We start from the raw sequence: 12,469 nt of genomic DNA, 5'->3' as shown, positions 1-12,469 counted from the left end.
TGCTCCGACACCCAGTCCCATGCGCCAGACAACAACAGGAAGGTTCCTGACCGCCGCCATTACTGTGTCACATCAAAATATTGCACTTCTCATAGGCCCCGGCTTTGAGTTCGGGCGACTCGTAAGTGGGCCGTGCTTCGTGTTTTGAAGCCCTGCTGCATGCCATTTGGAGCCCAAACGCACAGCAGGACAGCACCCTGGCGCTACAGGACGCAACAGTGTAGGTCAGGGCCAAACACCTGGCTGGGAGACCGGCATTTGCCCGCGCCAGGCGAGTCTACTGCAGACCTAGAGAGAAATTTGTACAGAGAGCAGAGGGTCGTTAAAGATCTCCTACATAGAAATCAGCTAAAACAAAAGGGTACCGGACCGTGTGGGCTCTTGAGCAGAACACAGTGAAGGGCTTGTTCGCTGCAGGGATATACTCGACTGCAAAGCCGTACGGCGGAACGTGCGCGGGACGTGCGTTTGTGTGCCAGTGCGCGAGCGTGTGTGTCTGCAGATATGAATAATAAATGCGCAAACGCTGCCCTCCTGCAGGGCTGTTTAATCACAGGCAGTAGGAGTGCCTGCTGATAAATGATTGATATAAATAGGGCAGAACAGGGCTTCAAAGGCGGCAAACGGCCCGCTCGCGGTGCGCTGGCATCCGTCAGCGGGGCTGGAAGACGTAGCCTTATCAACTGTGCCTGCGAGCTCCCTGTCCAGATGTGAGGGGGGGGGGGGGAGAACATGAAAGGGAGAGAGAGAGAGGGAGAGGGGGAAAAGGAGAGTAACGGAAGGGAAGAAAGAAAACGAAAGAGAGAAAATGAAAGCGAGAGAGAGGGAGAAAACCCAAAAAAGGCGAATGAAGGAGCAGCAGCAGGTGATACTTTACTTGAGCTGCACAATGCTCGTCAGCAGAGCACAAATATTCCCTGATCTGAGCGATAAACAGAACAATAAGTGAGGCGCGGGGGAGCAGAGGCCTCCGCTGTCAGACACGCTGCGTTGCCGAGGACGCTGGGATCAACGCAGCCACGCGGCCGTGACAACGGTGCGGCCTGGATCCCGCCCACATCAGGCCCCAGTGGACGGCTGCGACGTGCTGCAGCGTGGCCTCTTACACGCCGCGCTAATCATCCCAACGCCTGATTCGTAATTAGCTGCCGAGGTGTGAAATTCCGTGGCTTGCGGGAATAGTCTACTTATCCGACAGGCCGTGGCAGCCTGTCGGAGAGGCGAGGGGAGCGCGGCAGAGCCGGCAGCCCGGTGCAGGAGCAGCGAGATGCTATCCGAGCCTGTTGGGCCACACGCTGCTTTTCTCCTTGGCTGCACCTGTCAGTCAGGAGCCCAGCACCGTGCTAGCTACCAGAGGGAGAGAAAGTAGGATGGGAGCCCCCCTATCACTGGCTTAGCTCTGAGGCCTGTCTCACACACACACACACACACACACACACACACACACACACAGTCAATGACAGTCATACAGACACAGTGACTGACACACACACACACACACACACACACGCGCACACCAGCCGACATAAAAAGAGCAACTGGCAGCATGGGCAGTTGGGTGGAAGTCCAGCTTAATCAGGTTTAACGCTCCATTTGATTTTCCGGGAGGCAAAGCTGCAAAATTAGACGCGGCTGGAAAAAAACGTTGACATCTCCGGTCGTCATGGCAGTGCAGGTCTGTTTGAAATGCTGTTATTAGGACTGCCTTTTCGCGCGCGGAAGGTGTGCGCGCAGGAAGAGCCGTGAGGAGAGCAAGGATGGGAGGAAGACAGAAAGGAAGGGAAGAGCTGCACGGAGCGGCCCGAGCAGGGAGGGAGCCCGGAGCGCGGAGGCGAGGCCAACGCCGAGCCACAGACGTGCCCGGGCCATATGCCCGCATACGGGCTGCCAATTTGCCACAAACATACAGGTGACGACTCCATATGGGAGCAGAGGGAGAGGGAGCCGTGCCAAGCGCTTCCTGAGCGCTGGGGTGCGCGGGTGCGCTGGGGTGCGCGGGTGCTCCCCCCCCCCCCCATGTGTCCTCACTCTGCTCACTCCTCTGCATTGCTCATGCACGGGCACGACAGGCTGCTCGCACGCCGTGCGTCACAGGCTGCGCGGGGCATTCTGTTTTTACACGCTGATGTCATCAAGCGTGGGGTGGGGTGGGGGGGGGGGCCGTAGATTGAAAGAGAGATAAACAAAGAGTGGTGAAGCAAGAGAGAAAGAGAGAAAGAGAGAAAGAGAGAGAGACAGACAGGCCTTCTGCTAATTCCTAGCCAGTCACACGTGAAATAAGCTTGTGATCCTACATACCCACCCACATCGCGGGGTGAGGAGCTGTCAGTGGGCCACACCTGGACGCACATGCCACACTTGCATGCCGTGAAAGAAATTCATGACACAAACTAATATTTCTGGGTGACCCGGAGTGAAATGATGGGCCGGGTGAAGCCTCGTGAAGGGGCGTGGCGTAACACGGCAGACGCTGCCAAGTATCTTTAATTTCAATAACAACTCACAGGGCAGCGGTCACATGACTTCTGAGCACCGGCTGTGGCTCCGAGTGTGCCAGGGCCAGGGGAAACCGCAGGATGTGTGGCAGGAGGCGGCGGTGCCCGCGTGCGGGCGCGTCCCCACAGACAGCTCTCTGACGCGTATCGGCGTATCGGCAGCGTGAAAAACGCCAGCCTTGGCCCGCTCCCAGAATCCTGCTGGGGGGAAACAGGGAGCCGCCATGCCAGCCCCTCCCTGCAGACGGTGCTCCTAAACCCGCCCCTAATCCATGTGCTGCAAGACAAACAGCGCAAATGTCGCCTCCTTCCAGGGGATTCAGTGACTTCAGTCTGGAGCTACACAGACGCGCTCTATCTGCACAGTAGCATCTGCTAGACAGCCTCCCCATGAACCCTGACACACTTCTAAATAGGCAACTGCAAACACACACCTGCAGCCCAACACACACACACACACACACACACACACACACACACACACTCCCATGAAGATAAGATAAACGCATGCAGACACAAACCCAACTGATCCTGTATTTCCCATCAACCACATGATGCATCCTTCCTGAGAAGGGAGACCTGATTAAGTAAGCCTCGCTTAGTGTGTGTGTGTGTGTGTGTGTGTGTGTGTGTGTGCGCGTGAAAGAGAGAGTGAAGCAGGGAGATCCTGTTTAAGTAAAGACTCCCTTATTATGTCTGTGTGTGTGTGTGTGTGTGTGTGTGTGTGTGTGTGTGAGAGCGAGAGAGAGAAACTGAAGGTGGTCTGTCTTTGTAATTTATCACATCTCCAGAAAATAGATATCCCTGTCAAGCACACCATCGTGGTGTGTTTGTCTCAGTGTGTGTGTGTGTGTGTGTGTGTGTGTGTTTCTTAAACTGACCGGCAGCGTCAGCGAGAGAGCCTCACCTTTGCAGTGGCCTAAGTGTTTCACAGTAATCTCCTTGTCCTGGCGACAGGCGAGAGTCCTCAGCTGGCACTGGTCAGCATAGGTCAGGCCGTCGGAGCCACACACCTGTCCCGAGAGCCCGACACACGCGCACACGCGGACACACCCAGTCAAAACTCACTCCCGACATTCAGCAGGAAGGCAGTGAGGCCTCCCTCTAGCAGAGCTGGCAGAGTGGGAGTGATGGGTACCCACCTTGGTCCGGTTCTTCTGGTCACAGTTGGGCGGTGGGCACTGGCACCGGGCTTGCCCCCCCCCCTCCACACACGATGCCCCGTAGGGGCACTGCAGGTGAGCGCATGACACCGGCACCTTGGGGTCTGCAACACAAACCACGCGCCCGCTCAGCTCAGGTTGCCCCCCTCGGTCGGCCTAGCCCATCTTGTGCTCAAAACCCCACACGGTCACAGGTTCAAATCTCAGGCCCCTCCTCCCTGCTTGAAGGAGTCCACTCCTTGCTCTGGCATCACAGTGCAATGCCAAAACATGCTCTTAGCATCCACGTGAGGGCTTTCATCTGGCTGGGAGCCCACAAACCCCCAGGTGCGTCCGCTGCTCTGATGGGACTAACAGTATTGGCTTCATTAAGCACTTGACTTCCTCAGTCCTGTCAATAGCGGACAGTGGGGATGTAATTACACATATTACACACAGTGGGCACACGTCAGGAAGCCTGACCAAATTCTCCCACTCCTGTCTGATTTCTAAATGGATAGATACCTTGTTCAATGAATGGTTTGATTGCGAGAATATAATTTGATGCCAACACAGCACTAAGCACAAAATTAGCAGTGTTTCATTTCTCTTGCAACTAATTATAGTAATGTTACATGACTGAGGGAGAGAGTGAAAGATTGTGTGAGTGTGTGAGCGTGTGTGTGTGTGTGTGTGTATGGGGCCAACAGTGCATGCAGCTAGCGATGGGAGTTATTATTTTACTTAGTTATGTATTTATTTATTTTTATTTATGTATATTTACCTCGGTCACACCCGTTGGCCGTCATCTTGCTGCCGTCAGGGCAGAAGTCACACTTGGGGCCCGTCACTTCAGTTTTACAGGAGCAGAGTCCTGTCATCTGCTCACAGTCGTCCCTCACAGAGCCAATGGCGTCGCAGTTACACGCTGCCAGACAGACAGACAGAGCGAGAGAGAGAGAGAGAGAGAGAGAGAGTGAGAGAGAGCCAAGCGGATCTGATTAGATTTCTTGCAGCGCTCTGTACATAAACACCATGATTTCACACAAACACATGGTCAAGCCGCTTTGCTCCATGACCTATGAGCCTCAGCAGAAGCAGTTTGTCCACAATGAGGGTTGATGGGAAGGTTCAGTGGTGGGTCAGGCAGCCCTGGGCCCTGGGGGTCAGAATGTCAGAGGCAACACACACACACTAGCTTCTCCAACCAGCTCCTGGTGACGATATAAAAGCACCTCACGCAGCTCTGATCGATGCTTGTTTTTCCCCAACAGACTGACCCACCCACCGACACACACACAGACACACACACACACACACACACACACACACACACACAAAGGTGCACTAGCTTTCTCAGCAGCCTGTTTGCCGTCCTAGCAGCAGGCCTTGTGTACGCTCAGCTCCACTTCCCACAAGTCCTGTCGACTCAGAATGTGCCTGTCGACAAACATCACTGGCAAGGCCAGGAAGATGCGGAGAGTCAGGTGTGCCGGGCTGTCAGCTCGGATTTACATTGGGATGGAGCTCATACACAGCGTTAGGCGATCAATAACAGACCTCTCGTCGGGACGGCCGCTTCACAGCACAGGGAGGGACGGGGATACGGGCGACGGGGATGGGGCGGGGTTACTTACGCGTGCAGCCACTTGTGTTCTCCGTGACGATGGCGCGGAAGTTCCAGAAGCCGGGTTCACAGCGGTCACACTTCAGGCCACCCACACCGGGCTTGCAGGAGCACTGGCCTGTGGTGGGGTCGCATGCCCCCCCGTATGAGCCGTAGGGGTTGCAGTGGCACTTACCTGCATGAGAGCAAACACTGCCCTGTTACTGACACACACCACAGTGACACACACACACACTTTGCTCTGAAGGTACAACAAAGCAACACCAACGCAGAATTGAAGGTAAAGCTGGTATGGGCGGAGGACGGTATCCCGTGTGGGACATTTTAGGCACGATACACCCATAATCCAGGCAGCTGAACGAATGGAAGCAGAGCAAAACAGTACGTACTGGGGCATCCTGCCATTTGGACCCCCAGGGCGGTGGTCTTGTTGTCCTTACAGCATCCATACACCGTCCGGCTGCAGTGCACCGGGGTAGCGGTTGTGCCAGCTGGGAGAAGAAGACAGAACATAGAGGGGAGCAGAGCAGACAAACGGCCGCATGCGGAGTGAGTCGCCACGTTTGCTTTAAGACAAATTCAGACAAAGTAAGTGCAGCTGAAACGCAATTTGGCGCAATACAATAAAGGCTGCTGGAGGTGTAGGCTCGGAGATAACCAGGCTATTTACAGACCCAGACAACAACACAAAATCAGGGAAAAATGATGCTGTGCCTAGTGTGGCGTGCTGGGCCTGACATTCAAATACAAGCGCGCACGCACGCACACACACCAAGACAGCCGAGCTTCCATTTATGTACTGCGCGGCCACGTCTGTGCTGGCTAGCGCGGGATTCTGCGTGCCTAGGCAGTTGAATCGAACAATGGCTACAGGGCGATGTAATATAACGGTGGACTCTGGGCTCCTAAGTAGAAGGAAAGTTTAATCAACTTTAATCTTTGTCTAATTCTCTTCTTCCCCACAATCTGTCTCCCTCTTTGCCTTTCTAGGGCACTGAGGCGAACGGGTGCGAACGGTGCGGACCGGAAGCGGAACTTTCTCTCGCCCGGATCGGTGGGGGGGGGCTCTAATGGTGATGAGATGCTGGGCCCATCCGCGGCATCTGAGATGGGCTTTGGACACACTTCATTAAAGCTCTCCTAGCCTCCCTGGGCCCGTGATGACGCAGACACTTTTAATTTCATACTTTCTTCCCCTGTCACCACAGAGCTTCACACACCCCCCCCCACCCCCTTCCCACTGTAGCGTGGTCCTTAACAGCGTGGTGCGGACTGGCACGAGTTTTAAAGTGAGACGCCCACGGCTCAAAGGGGGAGCTCTTCTGTGGACCTCGTCCAGGGCCAGACGCAGGACACAGCGAGTGTCTGAGGAGGACAGGGAGCGCGAGTCTCTGTGCCACGGGAGCAGACATGCAGAACAAAGAGAAGTGGTGTCTGCCAGCCACCTTAGCTTGGGGTGGGGTTGAAGCAAGGTGGTCTGGGGGTCCCGAAGACCTCATTTCCAATTCCCTCGCCGTGCTCTCGGAGATGTGGGGGTGGCGCCTACGTGTCGGCCACGTGGCCCAATAAGATTTCCATTGAGCCGAGCTTGGCTAATGGGTGGGAGCAGCCTTAAGCCCCTCCCGCTGGCGGAAGGTTCACGGAAAGGATGGATTTTTCACGGCTGCTGGAGAAGCTAGACCGAGCCCGGCTGCGAGGCCTCCAAAGCGTCGGAGCAGAAAACACAGCAGGCAGGGGGGAGGACTTGGGGGAAGAGAGAGATAAGGAGGGGGATGGAATAATGAGGAAGAAAGAGGGAGAGGAAGAGGGAGAGAGAAAGAGAACGCAGAAGGGGAACACAGAGAGGGAGAATCTGTGTGTGTAGCTAGAATGAAGCTACCACCGAAAGCCTAAGGGAATCACTCAGTTCTGATCACACAGTCTCTCTCTCTCTCTGTCTCTCTGTCTCTCTCTCTCTCTCTCTCTCTCTCTCTCTGTCTTTTTGCTCTTCAGCTCTGGACTTCACAAGCCTCTTGAAGCTCACAGAAGCTCCGGGGCTACGATCTGCTGCAGTGCTACGGTAACAGCCTGGCAATTGGCTGTCAGTGAGGCTAAGTGAAGAAAAGGGGTCAAGTTGCCGCTATTCATTATAGATGGGGGAGGAGAGAGGGGTGGGGTTGGGGGTGCGGATCCGGGAAAGTGGAATTCCTCACCTGCACACGGTCCCTGGCTCTGCAGTAGCAGGTCGACCTTCTTATCACACCGAGTCTTCTTCAGTTCACACTCATTGTTGTAGGTGCGCCCATCTGAGCCGCACACCTGCGAAGAACCACGGGACACCGACGATTCAGCACGACCACACAGACACAAACAAAACCAGTAACAAGGCCCCGAGTCACCGAAACCTTTATTTGGGAAGTTGGGCAGGAGCCGGCATGCAGCTAACAGAAGGTGGAGGAGCGAGCGTGCGAGTGACCTGGTCGAGAGGCACGTTGCGGCAGTCGAAGCCGCACATGCAGCGCTCGTCTTCTGTGTCCTCGTCCCACGACCCTCCGAACCTCCGACAGCGGTCCTGCTCGCAGGCCTCCACCCCGGAGCCCGAGCCCCCGGACCCACACTCTGCGGAGGCGCACACACAGACATCAGACGCGCCGAGCAGCCTGCGATCATCTCTGAGTCGCGGTGCAGAAGTGGCCCACCTCAGAAGCCACCGAAACAAAGAGTAGAGACAGACAAACGCGCACAAGCGTGAAGATCCACACCGACAGCGACTCATTTGCATATCTCGGCGCAGCACATTGTCTACTAATAAAGTCAAATATTATTGGAGACTTTTCAACTTTTTTTTTTTTTTTTTTAAACTGTGGCTGTAAAAATGTAATAGGCGGTAGCTGGTGGAGTCTTTTTCTGGCCCGTGCTTACCAAAAAAAATGGATGTTGAAAGAAACTGTTCACGTTGGTGTGGAGATGAGAACAGCTGGAGGCTGGAGATAATCACCGACCGTGGAGAGGAGCGGCGATCGACTAGTCACCACGAGGCCCTTTTACGTTTCAATTAACGGAGGAGAGGGGCCGAAGAGGAGGACATATGGCCCTCCCGCTGCAGGGAACCCGTGGGGAAGTCCTTCCCACCGCCTTAATACGCCGATATGAGCAACATAACTCCATTCTGTTTGTTCATTGTGAGGAGCTCAGAGAAGCTTGGGGTTTGGGCTACAGGGGAGGTGAGGAGCAAACGCAGATTCTTACGCTCCGTCAGACTTGGATTACGGTAAAGTGATGGTAGATATTGGAAGATCACTGCACATTTGCGTTTTCTAATAAAGCACATTCTCTTCTACCTTATTAAGCTCACAGGAAAATATGACACCCTCCTCTCTATCGGCAAACACTAGCAGATGGATGACGACAGCTGTTGTGGGAATGGAAGAGATTCCTGCTATACCGAGAGATGGAATATGTACCTCTGGAGACAGGTCTGCAGACTGCAGGTTAAACACAGATCTTAGAGGTTAGTCAGCCCCTAATCTGCGCCGTTCAGCTACAGGTTTCTCAGCAAGCTCCAACAAACTGGGCACATTTAGAACCACGAGGGGTTCAAGTAGCTGAAGGAGGCTGCTGCCTCGTCTCAGACACCCCCCCCCCCCCAACACCTTCCCTCTCCCCTGGTCTCCCCCTCCCCATTCTACTCCCCGGGCAGGCAAACCGCTCGCCCTGGATTGGAAAATCGATACAGCGCTGTTGGACCTGCCACTTAGCATGACGCACCTCCTTAAGCAGATTACGGAGGGGGTCAGTCAGGGTATAGCCGCGGGCCCAGGGTGCCCTTACGCTCCAGCGCGCCCGGCCGGCTCGGCTCTGCTTATCAACCCCCGCCCCCGCCACATCCCCTAGCGCTGTAGAATTAAGAAGGATATTGGCTTGAAGATAAAGACAAACTAGGGGGAGAGTGCACCGAAAAACCAAGCAGCCATTTCTTGAGCCATTTGCCTGTTGCCAAATATCAGGGATTGCTTAAATGGTTCGAACACATGGACAGAGGCTCGGCCAGCAGGAGGCGGCGAGTAGCTTGGCGCCGATCAGGGAGGGCATTTGTTGTGCAGCAGGACTGGACAGTAAGGAGCCAGCATGGATTGTAAGCCCGCACTGTAAGAGAGCGTCTGCACCAAGTCATTCGCTCGGAACGCCGCCCGCCGCCGCTTCCAGTAATGATTTCTACGCATACGTCTCTTTGTAGCAGGAAAGCCATTTCGTGCAAGCTAAGCAAGAGAGAGATGGATCCACAAAAAAGTATTTAGAGTGAATAAATAAATTTGAGGACGGGAGTGGGGAAGGTGGAGAGTTGGTGTAGAGGCACCAATTAGTTTCTGGGCTTTGATGCCACCGCTGCCAGGACCACAGTTAGCGAATCCGGCGAATCCGGCGAATCCGTCTGCCTCGGCGCTGCGAAAATCTCTTCCTTTTGCCTTTCACCTAGTCAGGTCCTAATGCGGGTCCATTTAGGCACGGGACTTTCATTACGATGAAAAGCTAAACAAATGATGATGATAAAACAAAACGCCCGGCGAGAGGTGAAGGAGAGAAGGAGAGCAGAAGGGTCGCCACGCTCCGGCCGGAACGGCAGACGCCAGCGACGGCCGCGCAGGGGACGTCTCTCGGCGACGGGCGGCTTGACAGGGCTGGAGGGATGAGCGAGAACGCGGAGAGCACGCCGACCTTCGGTCTAAAGTGCGGGATATTTCACCATCGACAGTGCCTGGGACAGGCAAGCCTTCCCCGGCCCCGCTAAGAGGCGCGTCTTCCCTGTGTCTTCCAGGAAGCCGACGTGCGCATGAATCACGCCATTCGCACGCACCTCTCAGCCTTCGCAGTGCAGGGAGTTTGTTTAGCCGCTGTTTGTTTGTAATCCGTCACTCCGGCATAGAACGGGCCGGACGGCACTTCGCAGCAGAAACAAAACAAACAAACAAACAAAAAAAATGAAGTGTGATGGAGGGGCAGCTGGTGGGGCGAAGGAGAGGGAGAAGACAGAGGAACGGGCGTAGCGCGTGAGCGCTGGCTCCTCCTGTCTGCCCGTCATACACCCCTCCCACACCACGCACCCCCATCACCGGCCTCCGTCTGCCCCCTCTGGTGGAGGATCAGCTTCATATTTGCAACACATAATCCTGCTTAGCAAATGTGTATTCAATTAAAGGGGGGGGGGCTAGTTCCCAGTGCTCCCAGGTAACAGACGACTCCCAGGTGACGGGCCACTTTGTCAGTGTCTGTAAAGAAGCTGAGCTTAGGTCTAGCAGAGTGTGAAATTAAGCAGATGATAAATTTCCCAGTGCGGCCAAATGGCGGGAACGCTGTCGTTTTTCATTATGGAAAAATAAAAGAGTGCAAAAAACACTCCCATTCCTTCCATGTGACTAATGAACATGGGCTTTAAAGTCTGCTCTAAATAAATGTGGAGCCTTTGTGTCCCTGACCCCTTGGTCCGGTAAGAAAATATCTGCTTCAGGCAACACTATATTTTGCAGAGGGCTTACAGTAAGATGCCCATTCCCCTAGGCAGGACCTCAGAATGGCCCAGCTGTAAGGTCAACGCTGAATTCTGCCCCCTCTAGACAAAGTGGCTTCTTCTTTCGCTGTCACTATTGTTCCTTCACAAAAGGCCCGAGGCCAGAACGTGGTGGTAGCTACGGCTGGCTCGTATGACCAGGGCAGTAGCAGGAAGCTGAGCCATGGCCTGTGGGAGATGCCTTCTGAAAAGACCTGACAGCCCCCCCCCCCCCCCCCGGCATCCCCCTCCAAAAGCAACAGCTCCACAGCTCACAGAAGGAGGGGCACACAATGGAGAGATGAGACAAAGTGAAAGAAGAGAGGAGAACAACGTAAGGTTGCTGCTTGTTAGAGGGCTGTTAGGGATGACAGGCAGACAGTGAGCAGGAGAGGGAGAGAGAAGAAGAGAGAGAGAGAGAGAGAGAGAGAGAGAGAGAGAGAAAACAATTTGAGGGCATAAAGGGAAAAATCTAGCAGTATTTCATGTTACACATTAGAAAGGTCAATCAGCGTAGATAATCAGCGCAGATGCAATAATGACTGCAAGCAGGTTGGTGTTGACCTGAAAGCTAAAGCGCTCCTTCAGGCAGCCCAAGGTGGACGCCACGCGCTGTCAGGAGAGTCAACAAAAACAGTGCTTTTCACCTTGAGACGGTCAGATGCCTCGACTGCACCTGTCTGCCTGTCTCACTCTATTTTCCATCCATCATCCACAAGACTGGCGAGCGGAGCCGGCGCGTTATTCCGGGCACGTGCCGACGCGCGGCAGGGAAGCAGTGGTACGTGTGAGTGAGGAGGGCCTACCTTCGTCACACAGGCCAGGCTTGGCCACCTCCACGCTCTTCCTCATTGTGCAGGATGCCAGCTGTAGCTCACAGTGGTTGTCGTAGGTGATGCCATCCGTGCCGCACACGGGCTTAAGGGGCTGGTCCGCACACAGCGGGCACTCGCATTTGTTCTGCACGCAGTGGGCGCCCCAGCTGCACACGGTGCTGCCACAGGTCTCTGTTAAAACACACACACACACACACACACACGTAAAAGGTATATGAACACACACGTGCAACCGTCCCCCGTAGAACACTGGGCACATGTTTACACGTTGGGCAACTGTTTATCCTCTCATGGCATGTGTCGGGCGCGGGCGGCGTCACTGGGTGTGTGATGCGACAGGAAGTGGAGGGGCGGTTTCGCGGGGGCGAGCCACTCACTGCATTCTCCCTGGGCGGCCACGTGCAGGTCCAGCTGCTTGGTGCAGGCGCGCACGTTCAGCTCACACTCGTTCTCATAGGTGGTGCCGTCACTGCCGCACACGGGCTGCCGCGCGCCCACACACTCGGTAGGGCACACACAGCGGCCCGTCTGGCCGTCACAGATCGCGCCGAACGTGCAGCTGCCGCACGCCTTGTCTGTGGGAGGAGAAAAGGGTTAGTTGGCGGGATGGGGCCTTGGGTGGAGGGGGTGTGGCTTGGATGCAGTGGGGTGTGGTTTGTTGGGTGTGTTCCCGCCTTAAGCGCCTAACGGATCCCTCCTCCTGTCTTTCGGCGCCTCGGCTACCGGTCCTCAGTTCATCAGCAAAGCACAACACGCTTCCGACCGGGCGGGAAGGAGCACGGCCAATCACGACTGCGGTGGGGAGGATCCAATTAGAGCGCGGGCAATAACTGCTGCTGATTTAG

The 12,469-nt window shown here is 55.1% G+C and overlaps 1 protein-coding gene across 13 annotated transcripts in view; it reads right to left on the bottom strand.

Annotated features, from left to right (window-relative positions):
* Positions 1 to 12,469, bottom strand: part of agrn (agrin) — a 154,670-nt gene that overhangs the window by 28,959 nt on the left and 113,242 nt on the right. For 12 of the 13 annotated variants that reach the window (XM_081706886.1, XM_081706889.1, XM_081706888.1 and 9 more), the window contains 9 exons: positions 12,002 to 12,199; positions 11,595 to 11,795; positions 7,720 to 7,862; positions 7,457 to 7,562; positions 5,654 to 5,755; positions 5,275 to 5,439; positions 4,422 to 4,565; positions 3,638 to 3,762; positions 3,403 to 3,508 (listed from right to left, as the gene is read on the bottom strand). In XM_081706886.1, the coding sequence (XP_081563012.1) occupies positions 3,403 to 3,508; positions 3,638 to 3,762; positions 4,422 to 4,565; positions 5,275 to 5,439; positions 5,654 to 5,755; positions 7,457 to 7,562; positions 7,720 to 7,862; positions 11,595 to 11,795; positions 12,002 to 12,199 (1,290 nt within the window). The remainder of the gene's footprint in view (positions 1 to 3,402; positions 3,509 to 3,637; positions 3,763 to 4,421; positions 4,566 to 5,274; positions 5,440 to 5,653; positions 5,756 to 7,456; positions 7,563 to 7,719; positions 7,863 to 11,594; positions 11,796 to 12,001; positions 12,200 to 12,469) is intronic. The other variant, XM_081706892.1, reaches the window with a different exon arrangement.

Source organism: Electrophorus electricus, chromosome 24 (genome assembly GCF_041902795.1).
Source record: "Electrophorus electricus isolate QZ-2024a chromosome 24, ASM4190279v1, whole genome shotgun sequence".
NCBI lineage: Eukaryota > Metazoa > Chordata > Actinopteri > Gymnotiformes > Gymnotidae > Electrophorus > Electrophorus electricus.
This window is presented reverse-complemented; position numbering and strand designations above follow the sequence as displayed.